Genomic DNA, 19167 nt, shown 5'->3' with positions numbered 1-19167 from the left:
GTCATTTTAAAATCTGGTGTCATGTATTTGAAAACATGTTAAGAAGCAGGGTAGAGGAAAACAAAAACCATCCAGGACACACCTTGAACATTTGTGGATTTATTTTTCCAGTTGTACAGTCACAATAATCCGGTGTGAATGCTCCGTCATGTTCACACAGCCAATTGACATATATTGATAGATTACCTGGATTGGGCTGTAGATATTCTGTCGTTTTGGTCATTATTTCCATCACTGCTCGGCTAGTAATATCCACCTTCTGAAAACCAGAAGAAATCAAAGGCAAATGAACTCAGAGGCAGTATAATGGCCCATTGCACTCTCTGTATGTGTAAACTCAAGAGCACAGCAACAAGAGAGCAAGGCCACCTTTGTGGTGGGATGAGATGGGCAGGCTCAAGGTTTTCTGTTTTTCTTACAATCTTATGTATTACAACACTAAGCCATTAAATCAGTCAATTTGTTATGTTCCAGTCAAGTTACACTGGGCTGGCTGGCACAGAGAATTAACCATGAGTAACTCTACAGGGTGGAGCTAATTATAAAATAGTTGAGGACAGGAACATTTCTTATAATGAACAGGTTTTTGATTTCTCTACACTGACCCTCGCTGATCATCACATTTCTGGTGGCATTTTGTGTTTCCTTCAATTTCCTTGCTCCTCTCCTATAGGGGCAGATTCATTTTGGGATGCAGGTTTGAGTCTGCTCACCATTCTCTGGTCCCTGTCTTACTGGCCATACATTATGAGTGAGTCTAGACTGTCAGCATGCCATCAGGGCCATCGATGGCATCATAACTGAACCTATTTCAGTCTTCCCCTGATGCCTCCACATTCGCAGTTCCCAGCAGAAGTCACTGGATTATGACTACTGACTGAAATACAGGCTGATTTTTGACTGTTTAGAGTAAGTAACATTCACAGGAACATCAGGTAAAATAAGTCCATCAGACCTAATTAGCATATATGGCTTGGAATGGAGTCAAATTGTACCCATGAAGTTCAGTTGCCGCAATATGAGTCTCTGGCTTTTTGATAGAGGTGAATTATTCACCTTGCTGAACTATGGGGTCAAACCCATGATCCCAAAAGGAAGCCATGAATTTTCAAGCATGGGTCAGGAAATTGAAGCCAGATGTTGCTGTTTTATTCCTAACTTGCCCTCCTTTTCAGCACAGCCTCCCCACTGGAATTATTCGCTTATATTTGGAGATTACATCTATGGAAAATAACTGGACTCTAAAAATACAAATCATCTTGTTACAAAGCGTACTGTCACCTTTCAAGATAACTAGTTTTGTTTTCTAGCCTTTGAACATATTTTCCTCAGAATCTATTTCAAGCTACAATCTACACCGGCCCATCTTTCAACTGTGATAATTTTAGATTAGGCTGCTAAACAGTGTCATTACAAGTCGGAGGCGTGTGTGTTTTGTGTAGGTGTAAGGAACAGCAACATTTAATTGGGAATTTACATTCCATTGAGATTGAGGTGTAATGTGTTCTGCAATCTAGCTGCTCCAATGTCCCAACAAGATTCTTCCAACTAACCCACACAGACTAGTAAGGAGTCACATTGGAGACTTGGCCTGTCTTACATGAACTGATCTCTGGGTAGATACAACTGTCATTGGCAGCTCAGTTTGAATCTGTTTTCTTTCTTGATGTGGGTAAGACCATAAGACCTAGGAGCAGAAATTAGGCCATTCAGCCCATCGAGTCTGCTCCACCATTCAATCATGGCTGATAGGTTTCTCAACCCCATTCTCCCACCTTCTCCCCATAACCTTTGATCCCCTTACCAATCAAGAACCTATCTATCTCGGTCTTAAATACACTCAATGAGTTGAATGAGAAAGAACGACAAGATGGAATCTTCTGGAAAGTCAGAGGCATTTTGAACAAGCTTACTCCAGAAAAGTTTGACAAGCTATGCCTTGAGCTCCTCAATGTGGGTGTAGACTCTAAACTGGTCCTAAAAGGGATCATTTTACTGATAGTAGACTCAATGAGTTGATTAGTTTGCCCAGCTTGTTGCGGAGAAGAATCTCCCTGCTGTGTATTCTTTGTTGATCCACAGGATTTTAAGTTGGCAGTTGGGATTGAATCTGTAGTTTGGATTTGGCTCCACATACACCTGAAATGTTAGGCCTCAAAATTTGGTGCAGTCCAGATGGGATATCAATCACTACCATTTCTGAATGAAAAGAACACAATAATAATAATCCAGAAACCAAACTAAAGATAAGGTATTGTTCTCACAGATATGTTACCCAAACATGGAAAGAAGTTGTATTCACACCAGCTGTGTAATTATACAAGGAAAATGTCATTAACTCTAGTGTTTTTTGCTGTGTTGAAGACTCCCTCAATGTTCTGTTGGGGTTTCAGTCAATCTTCAAGACTTTGGGTCAGTTTTTCAGAAGTGTTGTATTCAGTTACATTTTAAATTCCCATGAAGGCTTCTTTCTTTACAGAAAATCAAGTCAATTTTACGTACGTTAGCATAAAAAAAGCTATAATACTGGCAGGAATTTTGGATCATTGAGAGAATAATAGAAATTTTGACAAGTTTATTATTTTAATGGTTAGCACTGAATTATGTTCTACCATGTTCTGTTCCTTCGTATTGTTGCCTGAGTCTGCACACATAGACCTGGGCTTGTGTGTTTGTAAAACAGATAAACAACCAATACAATTTTGCTCATAACATTTAGAAATATTTGGGGTTATTGGTCCAATCAATGCTTTACTGAGCTGAATATTATTTCAGGTTTAAGTATGTTGAAGAAAAAGAAACAGCATTACTTACTTAGAGTTTGCAGAGCACAGGTCTTCACTTTATTAACAGTAAACAGGAGTGTAATTAGCAAGGGAAAACATCCCTACGTCAGCTACAGAACAGATGCGTGGAGGCTAAGTGTGCAAACCAGTGCAGGGAAGTTAAGTCACAATAATGAGTAATTACACTCAGAACGTTCAGCATTGTCAAGTGACTTGTATCGTCAAAATCTTTGGTGGCAATGGCCCTTAATTAGATGTGAAACCAAAGTGATCCCTGTAATTAATCTCTCCCCCATTAATTCACGACACCCCCGATCTGCTCTCGCACTTTACTGACATTGCACATTACTGACTTCATCCAAGTCCATCTGTTCCATCGTTGATAACTCTATTCTTTCAGGTCACATACCCTCAGGGACCACCTCCAATTCTCTTATGGGGCAACAGTTGTATCATATTTTGTTTTCCCCCAATGCCCTTCATTGTGCTAACAAAAATCTTATTTTTTTTCCAAATCTTTAGTCTAGTTGAAAGCTACCACCTCTTACCACTCAGGCTTCCACCTTTAGTACGTCTTCATTTCTTGGCATTCTTAATATCACTGGCTTCGAAATTCAGGAGTGCAGGAACAATCCATACACCTGCACAGTGAAACCCCAAAGTGCACCTGATACAATCCCAGTTGATGTTAATGCTAGAGAAGTCAGATCCCAGGGTGAAACCTGGCTTGATAGATCCTAGCTTTGGTTTTTTTCTTCAGAAACCGTGCAGTAAAGTTACTGAACAAATTCACAAGTTTACTGATGAACTTTTAACATAAAGTATCAAATGAACTATATCACACCAGACAACAAGGTTGGAGAGGTCTCAAAATAAATACAAGAAATTGATTCAAACTCACACTATTCCTTTTATCCCAGCAATACCCTTACAGACACAAAACCCCAGTGAAGATTTGCCACTCTCTTAATACCAAGGTTTCTTGCTTGGGCTGGCCCAGTTGCAAACGGCTTTCTTCTGATGGATTTCTGAGTATTCACTAAATGCTTTCCCCCAGCTGGAATCTCTCCCCGAGACACCCAAAAACCACACTCTAAACTCACTATTACTTCAACTGCACAGGAAACACAAGTTCCCTAAACTCAATCTCCAGCAGCCTTGCATCAGATAGCTTAGAACTCTGCCTTCACTCTCTGACATACACACTCTGAGCTCCTTTTCTATCTTTCCCTGTGTGTGTGTGCGTCACTGGCCCCCTGTTGCTAGGCAATGGCACAGTTTTTTTTCTACTTTGTGTTTTTGCCCCAAATCACTAAACTACCAACCCCTTTGTAACCCAACCCATTACTTCAAGGATTGTAAAACCACATTAAAAGTGTACGTATACGAACAAATTCAGAAAACCTAACCTTTTTGCTAGGAGACCCTCCAGACATGCGGGCACCAAGCTCACAAAAAATTAAATAAAACTAAAACCATGTTCTACCTTCCTTTACACATAAATATAAGTATAAATTAAACTTAAAGTTATACATTGTTCCTAACAGTCTCAACATTAAGCCTCATTTGGTTTGAGCCAGTGAAGTGTGGACAGGTAGCAGACAGATTGCTGGTGAAGGAATCCTATTACAATACCAGCAGAATCCCTCAGGCAAACAATGAAGGACATGATTAGGTAGGGGGAGCGAGTGGAATGGGAAGGAAGATGTCTTAACCTCCTTTATTCTACAACCTTCCCCACATCCTCAAACTCACTCAATTGAAATAATCAATTGCAACATTCTATCAAATCATTCAACTTGTCTTTGCCTCCTGTCCAACAGCTTTTCAATCAGTTGATACATCACAGCTGATTAACAGCCTCATTTCTGATGCTACTGAGGCAAACCAGTATAGGGATTAGAGGAAGTGCGAAATAGATGGGAGAGTCAGTGGAGGATGTACGAATAAGATGGGAGAGTCAGTAAAACATTGCTAATGTAAAGGGAATATTAACGACCAAAGATTGCACCAGTTTCATTTGAAGCAACAGTGAAATGCCTTGGGAAACTGCTATGCTTTGCTGGCAAATTGCATTTAAGCAACTTCATTGTACTTGGTCAGAACACCAAGTGTTCATCACGTCTTATTCCGTATCCCTACATCAGCACCATGTTCAAATCAACTCTGATTGCACAGCCCTTCACTCCATTCCAACAGATTCCCTTCTAAGGTCACAAAACAATGCAATTCCTGATCTCTGCCAATCCTTCCTCTCTCCAAGCTTCATTCGTTTTCAGCTCAAACCTAGCATTACTCTCATTCCTTCCTGATCACCTGCTGCTTCCCTTAGTCTTTTAAAATGTTGTTGTCTCCTGCTCTCTGTTCATATTCAATTTAAAAACACTCCAGCAGGAACCTAGAATGTAAGATAATGAAATTCACAGCAGTTCTGATTGTTTGCCACATTTTAACTCCAAGTCAGCAAACCTCTCACTTTAATATTTCAAAAAAAAAATGAAAAGATTTATCAATTCTTTTACTTACTAGAGCTGGTTTTGTGAATCATGATCAGCAAGCTAGCCTGTGCACTTCTGATTAAAGTTACAGACTTTGATTTGTAATGGCAAACCTGTTTTTCATTCAGGCATGATTTGACATGATTTGCATTGCAATACATCATTGCTCCCTAAAAATATCAAGTTGCTTGTTCGCAACATTAGATGTGTGTTTCCCCAGTGCCTCTTCCACTTTCTAACATAACATTGACAGAAAACCCACAAACACACATAAACCAAGTCTCTGCTAAAGCCGCAAACAGAAGAATAGGAGAATTGCCAAAGAAATTCATCCCCATTATTGTAATGAAAATTATTATGAATTCTCAGTTCTTCTTTCTCTTAACCATCGATGACTGTTTCCGCTGGACAGACCACGGGTCAAAACACACAGAGCATGACAATTGACAATCGCCACGAACATGTAGTTGTGATATTATAGATTTTTGTAAAAAAGCTAATCTTTCTTTTAATAGACACAAAAAGCCTTAAAGATGGCAGCCAAAAGTCACCTGGCCTTTTACAACTGTACGTGGTCAAGCTTTAGATTGCAGGAAAGTCCTCAGCATCGGATTGCTAGTTTCTTAGCTAATTTTTTTCCAGTCTGTCTCGCCTGACCTTCAGACTCAGGCCAGGTGAGATCCAGGCAGTGCAGTGCGCCCCTGGGGCCCAGCATCAAAGTCCAGCAGAGTCGAAGGTAAGGAGGCCACACCCCCTTTTTTACAGGTAAACCTAAGTTTAAAGGTCCATTAAAAGTTAAAGGTCCTTGACAGGCCAGGGAGAAGGTAAGTGTCTAAGGTAAGTGGATAGGATTTGAGTGGGAGGGTTTGAGGGATTAGAAGTTGGCAGAGGGGGGATTGGAAGTCAGGGGATCAGACGATAGGGGGTCAGAGGTCAGGGGTCAAGGGTTGGGTTGGGTACGTGGGTGGGGTTGCGGGGGTTGAGGGGGTGTTGAGCCTTGGGGGTGGGTCTGGGAGTTGGGAGTGAGAATCAAACCTGTCAGGCAATGGGAGGGGGGAGGAGTCCCATGTGGGTGGGGGAATCCCATGGGGGAGTAGTCTGAGGGTGGGGGAGACTCCTGGGATTTTATGGGGAGTCCCATGGTTGGGGGGGGGAGGACAGATAGGGAGGGAGTCCTTTGGGGTGTCAGGGGGTGTTGGGGGAGCCCTGTGGATGGGGTAGTCGGGAGGTGGGGGTTGTCCCCTGTGGGTCGGGGGTGTGGAGGGTGTGTTCCATGAGGGTTTGGGGCTGTGGGGGGAATCCCAGGGGGAATCGGTCTCAGTCTTTAGAATAGTTATCCAGAAGTTAGAAGAGGTTTTAGTCCTTCTAACTTTCTCTGAGTAACTATTAGTGTAACCCAGTTGGAAACATCCAACGTTAGCAATTTCCAGGACTGTCACTGACCTCATCTCCTCTGGGGATCTTCCTCCCACAGCTTCCAACCTGATAGTCGCCCAACCTCGGACGGCCCACTTCTCTCTCCTACCCAAAATCCACAAACAGAACTGCCCCGGTAGACCAATCGTCTCAGCTTGCTCCTGCCCCACAGAACTCATTTCTCGTTATCTTGACTCCCTTCTCTCTCCTCTTGTCCAGTCCCTTCCCACCTACATCTGTGATTCCTCTGACACCTTACGTCACATCAACAATTTCCAGTTCCCTGGCCCCAACCGCTTCCTCTTTACCATGGATGTCCAATCCCTCTACACCTCCATCCCCCACCAGGATGGTCTAGGGCCCTTAGCTTCTTGCTCGAACAGAGGCCCAAACAATCCCCATCCACCACTACTCTCCTCTGTCTGGCTGAACTTGTTCTCACACTGAACAATTTCTCCTTTAATTCCTCTCACTTCCTCCAAATAAAAGGTGTGGCTATGGGTACCCGCATGGGCCCCAGCTATGCCTGTCTCTTTATGGGGTATGTGGAACATTCCTTGTTCCAGTCCTACTCCGGCCCCCTTCCACAACTCTTTCTCCGGTACATCGATGATTACTTCAGTGCTGCTTCATGCTCTCATCGGGACTTGGAAAAATTTATTAATTTTGCTTCCAATCTCCACCCCTCCATCATTTTCACGTGGTCCATCTCTGACACTTCCCTTCCCTTCCTTGACCTCTCTGTCTCAGTCTCTGGTGATAGACTGTCCACCAATATCCATTACAAACCCACCGACTCCCACAGCTATCTCGACTACAGCTCCTCACACCCCGCTTCCTGTAAGGACTCCATCCCATTCTCTCAGTTCCTTCGCCTCCGTCGCATCTGTTCCAATGATGCTACCTTCAAAAACAGTTCCTCTGACATGTCCACCTTCTTCCTTAACCGAGGTTTTCCACCCACGGTCGTTGACAGGGCCCTCAACCGTGTCCGGCCCATCTCCCGCCCATCCGCCCTCACGCCTTCTCCTCCCTCCCAGAAACATGATAGGGTCCCCCTTGTCCTCACTTATCACCCCACTAGCCTCTGCATTCAAAGGATCATCCTCCGCCATTTCCGCCAACTCCAGCATGATGCCACCACCAAACACATCTTCCCTTCACCCCCCTTGTCGGCATTCCGTAGGGATCGCTCCCTCCGGGACACCCTGGTCCACTCCTCCATCACCCCCTACTCCTCAACCCCCTCCTATGGCACCACCCCATGCCCACGCAAAAGATGCAACACCTGCCCCTTCACTTCCTCTCTCCTCACTGTCCAAGGGCCCAAACACTCCTTTCAAGTGAAGTCGCATTTCACTTGCATTTCCCCCAACTTAGTCTACTGCATTCGTTGCTCCCAATGTGGTCTCCTCTACATTGGAGAGACCAAACGTAAACTGGGCGACCGCTTTGCAGAACACCTGCGGTCTGTCCGCAAGAATAACCCAAACCTCCCTGTCGCTTGCCATTTTAACACTCCACCCTGCTCTCTTGCCCACATGTCTGTCCTTGGCTTGCTGCATTGTTCCAGTGAAGCCCAACGCAAACTGGAGGAACAACACCTCATCTTCTGACTAGGCACTTTACAGCCTTCCGGACTGAATATTGAATTCAACAACTTTAGGTCTTGAGCTCCCTCCTCCATCCCCACCCCCTTTCTGTTTCCCCCTTCCTTTTGTTTTTTTCCAATAAATTATATAGATTTTTCTTTTCCCACCTATTTCCATTATTTTTAAATATTTTTAAATCTTTTATGCTCTCCCCACCCCCACTAGAGCTATACCTTGAGTGCCCTACCATCCATTCTTAATTAGCACATTTGTTTAGATAATATCACCAACTTTAACACCTATGTGTTCTTTTGTTCTATTGTTGGTGACATCTTTTGATGATCTGCTTCTATCACTGCTTGTTTGTCCCTACAACCACACCAACACCCTCCACTTCTCTCTCTCTCTCTCTCTCCGCCTCCCCCACACACCTTAAACCAGCTTATATTTCAACTCTTTCTTGGACTCGAACTCAAGTTCTGTCGAAGGGTCATGAGGACTCGAAACATCAACTCTTTTCTTCTCCGCCGATGCTGCCAGACCTGCTGAGTTTTTCCAGGTAATTCTGTTTTTGTTAGCAATTTAGATGGTTCTCAGTACAGGCTAGTTGCCCAGAGGAAGTTTGCACTTCTGGGCAAATGCCGTGTAAACCCTTACCTGGGAACATCCAAAGGGGATTCCCCAGTGCATCTTTGAGGTGCCCCCCAATACAATGCTGGGAAATAATTGCCCCTGAAGATATTTGAAATTCAATTCACATTTCCACGAAGTTAAACTGAAACTTGTCATGGCATCCTTGGAGGTGTGAATATCTTTCTTATCTCCTCAAACCTGGGAGAATGGAAACCATTCAAATTAATAGCCGAGACATTTAAAAAGGGTAATTACCATGGCTGAAAAGACAATGGATGCGACTATGCCCCCAGACCAGGGCTAATGCAATACCTAATGCCTATCCCTCAAACCCAGCATGATTTGACAGTTTGGGAAAACAGCCATTTTGTGTTTTGGATTGTATAAAGGAGATTGTAAGAAGCCATTGTTGTGTGGCAGTGTGGGAGACAATAGCAACACACAACTCTTAGCTGAAACAGCCAGGAATCACATGTGAGAGCTGGAGTTTTCTGTCATTGGGAGTTACAGAGTAAGGCATCCAGAAAAATCATCCCTGGTCTTTCAAGGAGAAAAAGCAGGCAATCGTCTAGTATCAGTAGCTGCAGTCTCCAGTAAAGAAAGTAACCTATAATCTCCTCCAACATCTGCTCTGCCTATTGAGCCAACCCACGAATAAAACTCTTCAACTTCACAAGCCATCGCAAATGCTAAATCGAACCTCCAGTTTCAACCCCTTCGCTTCAGAAAGGAGGAATTCAAGCAACAGGCCCGCAACAATATCTCCACAGAGAGTGATTTGAAAATATCACCTTTAATTACCTTTATCCCATTAACTGCATTTTAATCTTTGCTTCTATATTTTGATTAATAACTTTACCACTTTTCCTTAAGTAACTTTCAACAGGAGTTTTGTAATAAACTAACATTTATCTTATTTAAGGATAAAGCTTGACTGCTGGTTTATTTTTAAGTTGAACCACTCACAAATTAAACACACACACACACACTTTTTAAGGAAAGACCTTTTACATCATTGTGACACAATGAATATCATTTTTTGTTCCAAATCTAAAGCATACCCCAGAAAGTTTTGTCTGTTTTGCTCCTGTGATTTTTTTTTTGCCTATGTTAGTTATGGGTGATATCTTGCAAACTACTTTTTCAACATAAATGAAAAGCCAATCTATGAGACAATAATAACCAGATGTCCAAAATGGGATGGTGTCCAATTCATCCTGTCAGGCTATAATTGAATGGCATATTCAGGGATAATTTTGATGAAAATGTAAATTCATTCAGAAGGATAGATGTATCACTTACTTTTTCCATTTCTTTGAAGTCATCATCTAGTTTGGTCCCTTCCGCACCACCAACCTTTTCACTGACACGCTGTGAAAACAGGACACATGCAAAGGTGATACACCCATGAAAAAGTCTCAAATAACCAATCATGACTCTGTCACGTGAGTAGGGACATGTTATTTATGAAAAGTTAAAATTTTAATTTAATTTTTATTTGCATTTGGAAAACTCATCCCACCCGTGGATGAGGTTTCCAAAAAGGTGCAAAGGCTGCTTGGCCTTTTCAGCTGTCCGCCAAATGTAAGATTGGATGGGCAGCAGAAAATGTACTTTAATTACCTTTTAAATGGCCTTAACAGGCCTTTTAATTGTCGGTGGGTGTGCTGCCGACTCCAGTGCGCGTCCACCCACCGAAATATCGCGAGAGTGCACGATGACATCGGGACGCACGCCCGATATCATCACGCATCATTTTATGCTCGGTCGGTTCAGGTGCAGGTCCAGCCGCCCAGTTAAAAATTTTACCCATAATGACAGCATTAACATGGCTGAGCCTGCTCTTCATAAATGAACAGATTACAAAAAGATAGAATTGCTGTCGAGAACATACTCAGTTGGAAACATACTAGCCATGTCAGTGTATGGGGCCATTGAGTTTCAAATTACTCTCTCTCTCTCCTCTGCACCAAGAAAGTCCCAATCGAAACCAAATAAATATTGTAAACTAATGAATCTCCAATTGGCACTTCCTGAGGTTGAAAATTGGAGGAACTGCAGTCATTGAGCTTCTGTTAGTGCTAGCCAAATTGGTCTTTTCTCAGTTTAGTTAGTTAGTGATAAGCTTGCGTTTGGGTCAGAAGGTTAAGGGTTCAATGCCCCCTCACCCCTGCTCTAGTACTTGAGCATATGACTTAGAGTGGCATTGAGTGCAATATTGACAGGGTTCTGTACTATATTTCACAGAAGACATTAATTTAAGTCCTGTTTGCATATTCAGATTGACATAGAATGTCATGTAGCAGCATTTGAAGCAGCACAGGCCATTCTCCTGGTGTGCTGGCCAAATATTTCACCTAAAACCAAAACACATTAACTGGTGGTATACCACATTGTGGGATCTCATCGTGTGTAATTTGTTGCCGCATTTGCCAAGGTAAAAACAAAAGTAACAATATTTCAAAACAAATGAATTAATAATGATGGGCTTTGAGACAGTAAAAATAAACAAGAGAATTATGTGCTTTCAAAAAAACTATCCTTCTGCTAACTTCAGGGCTAGGTTCCTCCTGTGAGTAGCAGGAACAAACCAATATGGTATTTATAAATCAGAATGATCCCAGAACATCAGAAGATTGGGATGTGGTAACAGTCAGCAGGAAATTGCTTTTTATTGGATTTGCAGTTAAAAGTATTTAACGATATTGCAAAATTATTGGCCTCACAGATCAAATTACAAATGCAATAATTGGAATTTAAGCAGAACTAACGTGAAAACGAGCGATGCTTCTCTGGCATTAGATATTAGCAAAACTCAAAGCTGCCTGAAAATCACAGACTGTAATGTCGGGTGTCACAAGCTGATGACAGCTCCAACAATTTCAGCAAAACCTCTTTCCTCAATCAGACCAAATTATAATCCATCTACCAACTCAACTGGAACATTTACCTGAATAACTTGACAACATCTTAACATGAATCTATGTCAGCTATCACATTAGACCACAGTAGACAGGCAGCCAAATTGGTGCCCACTTTCAATATCCATGGTCACCCTACAATTACTGTTTCTACAATAGGAGCAAGGCTGGCAATGGAATGACAGATCTACCTTTATAACCGGAACATTCTTTTAGTAATCAGAGGACATGCTTCAAGGAAGCTGATGTTGATGTGACAAATTTCCTAAACAGTAAGTCACAATATTCATGAGTTTTAAAAATTATTAGTGTGAAGTCATTTATTATATTCTGTTGGCACTTTGAGAAATACGTCAAAATCAGCAACAGCTGGAGGAACATGCTGTTTGATTTGATCAGCCAGTTGCTGGGAGGTACAGTCTACGTACCCAGCATCACACTGACACTGAAATTCATACACAACATTGCTCAATTGTGTGGTAGGCAGAAAGTCTTTTTGGACTGACAGCAGCATCCTGTTAGTGATAATATCACTCACTGCCTAGTAGCAGCGTGAAACAGCTTGCTTAACCATTTCGTATTTTTGAGATTTCCAGGGTAATTTGAGGTAGACCGAGCACTTTTCAGGTCTGAAAGCCTCTGGCCCATTTGCGAGTTTGTGCAATACACAGTGAACAAGTATCTGATCAGGATAGGGTAATTCTGCTCGTTGCAGTGGATGTGAGGAGCTCGCCCTGTCTGGCTCTCCAGTACTCACGAGTCACATACTATACCTGGCAGGAGGTATGGACTGATTGCTGAGCCCGGAGACTGAGGGAGGAGCTAGCCCATTTAATAAAGTAACCAACTCATGAGGTAAGTGCTCCTCATTTCTTAGGTGTAAATACTACTTTCTCTATTGTGGGCCTCTGGAACCTTTTCTGAAATATTTCATGAAGCTTCCTTGTGCACGAGTCTGATGGAGGTTTGAAAGAGATCAACAACAACAGAGAGGAAGGAATGTTTACAATATCAGTTATCTGAAATTCAGTACCATTGCTGTTCTCAAATATAACAACTGCACTGTACATGGAAGAGGGAATAGTCAATTGTAAACATTTCAAACTCTTGTCTCTCTATATTGTTTCACTCCACATTACTCCACAGGCTCTGCGTATTAGATTTTACAAATGGAAAGTTGATTTTATACTCATTTCCTTTTGTGTAATATATTCTTCCTGTTTTGTCATATCTTTGTCACAATCACACCTGTGTCACACAGAGTGGAGTTTAATGTCAGCAGGATTTTATGGTCCTGCTGAAATCACTGGGCCTTTGAACGGCTCGCCAGATTTTATGGCCCTGCCTCCATCACAATGGGGCTGTTAGATTCCACACATCATTTGTCATGTTTTTCTATTCATTTTACTTGATTAGATTAAAGCCTCCATACTTGTTAGGAACATAGGAACAAGAGGAGGCCATTCTGCCCTCGATCTCCTTCCCCCCCATTCAGTGAGATCATGGCTGACCTGTGATCTAACTTTAAAATATCTGCCTTTATCCCTTAATACCTTTGGTTAACAAAAGGCTAACAATTTCAGATTTAAAATTGACACTTTATCTAGTATCAAGCACCATTACAGAAGAGAGCTCCAAACTTCTGCCACCCTTTGTGTGTACACATGTTTCCTCATTTCACCCTGAGAGGTCAGGCTGTGCCCCCTAGTCTCAGAATCCCCAACAGCAGAAACAGCTTCTCACTATCTGTTCCCCTCAATATCTTGAAAACTTTAATTAAATCATTCTTATTCTTCTAAATTCCAGGGTATACAACCTGAGTTTGCATAATCTCTCCTTGTAAGTTAATCCTTGGAGTCCAGGTATCATTCTGATAAATCAACACTGCACTCCCTCTAAGGCCAATACATCCTTCCTAAGGTGTGGTGCCCAGAACTGTTCCCAGTGACTCCAGGTGTGGTCTAGCCAGGGCTATGTATAGATGAAGAATCACTTTTATCTCCTTTATATCTAGAGGAATGGAGCACAAGGTCAGCATTCCATTACCTTTTTGATTATTTTCAGTAGCTGTTTATGACATTTTAATGGTTGTGTACCTGGACCCCCAAGTCTCTTTGAACTTTAATTGTTTCTAGCTTTCCACCATTTAGCATATACCCTGTTCTACACTTTCTGGGTCCAAAGTGAATGACCTCACAAGTAATCTAATGACCTCACAAGTTATCTACATTGAAGTCCATTTTCCTATTGACTTAATCCGTCAATATCTCTTTGTAATACTATCTACACTGTTTACAATGCAGCCTATCTGTGTGCTATCAGCATACGGTGAATAGGTAATGAGGGTGTTCCTGGTACTTTGAAACATTCAGATATGCTTTTTTACCCCAGAGAGCTGTGGATGCCCAGTCGTTGGGTATGTTCAAGTCTGAGATCAATAGATTTTTGGGCACGAAGGGAATCACGGGATAGGCTGACAGGAGTTAGTGTAAAAGTTCAGACAAGACGCTAAGGTATGGTGGAGCAGGGTAGAGCAGTGATACTCCTGTTCCTATTCCTTACAATACAGGAACCCAGAGGCAAAGAAAGGAAAACCAACAACATGAAGAGGGCAGAAAGCATGTTCCAAACCAGCTTGAATTTTTCTATTTCCCAAGCCAGTCTTCATCTCTGCTCTGGGACCAGTTAGTTAAGTTATCCATTCAATTCCAACAATGGGCAGTCTCAACTTCTGGAAATGCTTACCTTTTGACAAAAGCTGCCAAACTGCCACACAACCAAGCTGCATGGGGCCATACAGCATCTTCTCTGATTTCCCCAGTGAATTTATTTCGGACGATTGATGAAGGAACCTTTATTCTTTGAGGGGGAACCTTTTCCTGGAATCCCATTCTCCTGTTACCTAATTTTTGCTACCTTCAGGAACTTTATCTCATATATAATTACCACAATTACTAGGGAAAAAACAGAAACTGTAGATTTTATCAAGAAATTGCTGCAGCAATGTGGCCAGAAGAATTCAAGTTCAGTTTCAGAAATCAAGAGTGTCAGATTTCTTCACCCACTTTTCATTGTAACGTTACAGGTTTTTAAATCCTTTACATCTGTCAGCAAGATCCTTACGTTGCATTTACCGTAACCAGCCAGAATTGGAGATTAGTTGAAATTCACAAACTGTTAATCACTATACCAAACTCTGTGAAGATCAGCTACATTACTAAATTATAATCAAACTTTGTAACAAACTGCATATTGTAATAAAACCTTTGACTTATTTTTGGATAACCGGCGAATCTCATGGACATGATGATCCAACTACATTCTGACTGAGGAGCTTTTCAAGGAGGGTTTTGGGAGTTTTGGCTTCAGTCAAGTAAATCTTTCATCAAAAAGATATCACCTTCAACTCAGACTTTATATCTCTGCTTCCTGCTAACTAGGAAAAAGATTAAGGTAATCCAAAGATAAACATTTCTCTAAGTAACTTGATGATCCATTGAGCAAGCTCTGTTTATTGCATACAAGACATTACTTATCTAATAGATGTTTAATTGAATTCAGCAGATGCCAAAAGTCAGAACAAGTGAAATACTTGCCAAGTGTAAATATATTTAGATCAATTCGATTAGAATTTTGTCCTTCTAAATGCAATTTGAGTAAATTCAAAAGTCTGCTGACAGACAATTCAAAAAGGAACTGGATGAATTCTTGCTCTTACATTGATTATCGGGCTGTGCAGCATTCTAGAATCACAGCCAGGAACCGGGTCAGTTGAAGGAAAGGGTAAGGGAGATGGACCAATGTTCTGCTGCCAAAAATGTTACTACTTATTGGCTGAGTTGCAATGCATCCTCCCTGAAGTATCCAGCATGTTGGATCATTGACCTCACAACCAGCAAGAAAAAAAATACTTTATTATTTAAAATTTTAACAGAGTGAAATCGTCAGGAAAAGTCAGCTCACCAATGCATGGCCACTGAACTAACTGGCTAATCAAAGTGGCAGAATAAAAATATTCAGTCTCAAAAAATAAAAAAGAATTCCCTTGATAGGGCCTTAGTAAACTTAACCTGCACCATGGGACCCATCAAAAACAAACCTGTTCTTTCCAATGGAAAACATTTTGTCACTTAATATGCTTTTAAAAATGTGGGTCAAAGGTCAGAAAGTCTCCCAATTAATCTGAATTTAAGCGATTCAGCTGCTCAAATTCCAAACTGAGTTCATTCCTCATTTTTGTCTTTGGAATCATCAGAAATGTCTTCAGTGAAAAAAAATCAAAAAATGCAAACAGTTTGAATTTTGGGGCTTTTAATAAAATTGGATCAGTGATTTGTGACATGCTGTGCAGGGAATGTACAGGAGCTGGGATTCTCCACATTGTTGCACAATAGTGTTTCATGTGGTCCAAGCAAAGCTACCGACGGATGGTTAAACCGATTGTGCACCAGATATGCTCAAATCAATGCCCCTAGGGTCTGGAGAGCGCACATGGGAACTATATAGGGGGAATACACAATGTGGAAAAAAGAAAGAGGGAAGTTTTATTGGGAACAAGGTTACGGAATGATTGAGCAGATTGAGTGCTGAAAATATTGTAGTAAGTGGAAGCCCAAAGGATTGAGAGTTGGGTGTTTGCAGGTTAAAGTAATTTGGGGAAAGAAGTTTATTCCGAGGGTGGTTACAGGAGAGAGTGAGGTTGAAAGGGGTTGTGGGAGGTGGGGGATACAGGGTAGTGGTTGCAGATAGGCTTGCCTGTCAGCATGGCTATGGGTCTATGGAGGTGATTACAATTACCTTTCTCACTAATAGTGTACTAATAAGTGGCAGAAGGTGTAGGGGGGACATGAGGAAGAACTTTTTTTACACAGAGGGTAGTGGGTGTCTGGAATTCGCTGCCCAAGTTGGTGGTAGAGGCAGAAACTTTAAACTCTTTTAAAAAGTACCTGGATCTGCACCTAAAGTGCTGTAAGCTGCAGGGCTATGGGCCGGGTGCAGGAAGGTGGGATTAGAAAGGGCACCTGCGTGTCCTCGGGCTGGCATGGACAAGATGGAACGAATGGCCTCCTTCTGTACTGTGACTTTTCTATGGTTCTATGATTCTATGCTGAATAAAGATTTTACTGTTAGGGTCAACACTATGGTAGGAGAATAATCTTCTTGCCAGGAGCCCTGTCACAGCCCATGTGGCATCTACTTGAATCTAGTCATTCTTGAGATTCAAATGAAACAGCCAGGCTTATGAAGAATTTGATGTAAAAGAGCTTCTTACTCTTTTATGAGGCAGCAAATGATAACAGGCAGCATTACTACGCACACAAAAAACAGAAAATGCTGGAAAAACTCAGCAGGTCTAACAGCATCTGTGGAGAGAAAAAAAAAGTTAACATTTCAAGTCTGTATGACTCTTCTTCAGAGCTCTACTACACACCAGATTTGTCCTGGTGACTAGCAGAAAGATGCACTGGAAAAGATATCGAGAGCTTGCTATCTTAATCACTCCACCATTGGCAGCTGTGCCTTCAGCTGCCTGGACCCTGTAACAACCTTTGACCCAGAAGCAGTACAGTAAGGAAAATTTATAATTTCTTTTAAAAGGTCTGTGGAATCTGTAATTGTTTTTAAGGATGTTTGAAAAAGACTTTCAAGAGTTTGCATCAATTGTCAAGCGATCAATTGTACTTTTCATGAATAATAAATAATACTGGTCCATGTGAGCTGTCCAACACTTGACCTGGAAGCAGTACCAACAGGATGTAAATTAACATACGAAAACTGTGTGGCTGGCTGACACAAAGAGAGCTTCAGACAAAGGAGAGCTGCAGCAGAAGAGAGAACAGAACGCACATTTTTGAGAAGCTGGGTATGTATAATATAGTTAAACAGGACAGAAAGCTGAAGACAGGGTTAGAACAGTGATTGTGAATTGGACAATTTTACTGTTGCTGCTTCAGTTTTACCAAAGCTAACCAGACCATTTAATGCAGTTTATTAAAGGATTCAGAGAAAGGAATGTCTGGAAATCTGTATTAACAAGACCTAGTTATGGAGAAAAAACAAAAATAGCTAGAAAAACTCAGCAGGTCTGACAGCATCTGTGGAGAGGAACACAGTTAACGTTTCGAGCCCATATGACTCTTCATCCTAGTTATGGAGGTTCTGTAAGGGTGTGCCATTCAGGTGATGACCATCTCAGAGGACCTTGGATAGAATACGGCTGCCAATAATAGTGCCCCATTTGAGTGGAAAGGTGAGGGATCGAACATACCAATTTTGGAACTGCACATGGTTTCACGTGTCTGTGGGGAGTGATGTTGGTACTTGTGGTTTTGTAAGACATATCTTTGTTTTTTGACCATATTAAAGTAAAATTGACCTTTTTATTTGAAGTATCATTTGCCTGTTAATTCATGTTTGATTTGCATTGGTTCTGATTCATGCTAAGGTAAAAGTTACAAAAAGTGAAACTTTGTTGGTAATTTTTTCATTTGCGGGTGGTTTTGTAGATGTGGTTATTTTGGTTTACAGTTCCCCTATGGTGGGGTCATAACGGCCCCAAGCTCTGGAGTTCCCTCCCTTACCTCTGCACCTTTCTCTCCTTCTTTAAGACACTCCTTAAAACCAACCTCTTTGACTAAGATTTTGGTCACCTGTATCGATATCCTCTTTTGTGCCTCAGTGTTAATTTTGATTAATGATGTATTTATGCCTTGAGGCTATATAAATGAGAGTTGTATTTCTTGCTAACTTACTGGAGAGCTCTTTCAATGAGTTGGCAAAGGTGTGATGGGCTGAATAACCTTCTTCTGTGCTGTAAGAGATTGAGATTGTCCGCACAATATGACTACAGCAAAGTAACATCCCCCAAAGTTGATTTAAAGCTAGTTAATCCAAAACTAATGAAATGAGGCATGGTTTGATCCTTTCAGTCACTGCTCAGTATCAGAGGAATGCAGTCACAGACAATTTTTGTTTATACTTTCTTTGACTGTGGGCATCCTTGGTAAGACCAGCATTTAGTTTGCCAGCCTTAATCACCCTTCAGAATGTGGTAGTGAGTCACCTTAAACCACTGAAATCCACCAAAGTGCTGTAGGACTACAGTTACAGGACTTTGACCTAGCGACAGTGAAGCAACGGTGAAATATTTCCAAATCAGGATGGTGTGTGGCTTGGAGGGGAACTTGCAGGTGGTGGTGTTCCCATGTGTCTGCTGCCCTTGTCCTTCTAGATGATAGAGGCCACAGGTTTGGAAGGTGCTGTTGAAGGAGTCTTGGTGAGTTGCTGTAGTGCATCTTGTAGATGGTACACACTGCTGCCA

The 19167-nt window shown here is 41.7% G+C and overlaps 1 protein-coding gene across 2 annotated transcripts in view; it reads right to left on the bottom strand.

Annotated features, from left to right (window-relative positions):
* The window catches only part of sh3gl2a (SH3 domain containing GRB2 like 2a, endophilin A1), a 173730-nt gene that overhangs the window by 26775 nt on the left and 127788 nt on the right, over positions 1 to 19167 (bottom strand). For both annotated transcript variants that reach the window (XM_041185252.1, XM_041185253.1), the window contains exons 2-3: positions 10228 to 10296; positions 187 to 259 (exon numbers count right to left, since the gene is read on the bottom strand). In XM_041185252.1, the coding sequence (XP_041041186.1) occupies positions 187 to 259; positions 10228 to 10296 (142 nt within the window). The remainder of the gene's footprint in view (positions 1 to 186; positions 260 to 10227; positions 10297 to 19167) is intronic.

The sequence above is a fragment of the Carcharodon carcharias genome, chromosome 4 (genome assembly GCF_017639515.1).
Source record: "Carcharodon carcharias isolate sCarCar2 chromosome 4, sCarCar2.pri, whole genome shotgun sequence".
NCBI lineage: Eukaryota > Metazoa > Chordata > Chondrichthyes > Lamniformes > Lamnidae > Carcharodon > Carcharodon carcharias.
This window is presented reverse-complemented; position numbering and strand designations above follow the sequence as displayed.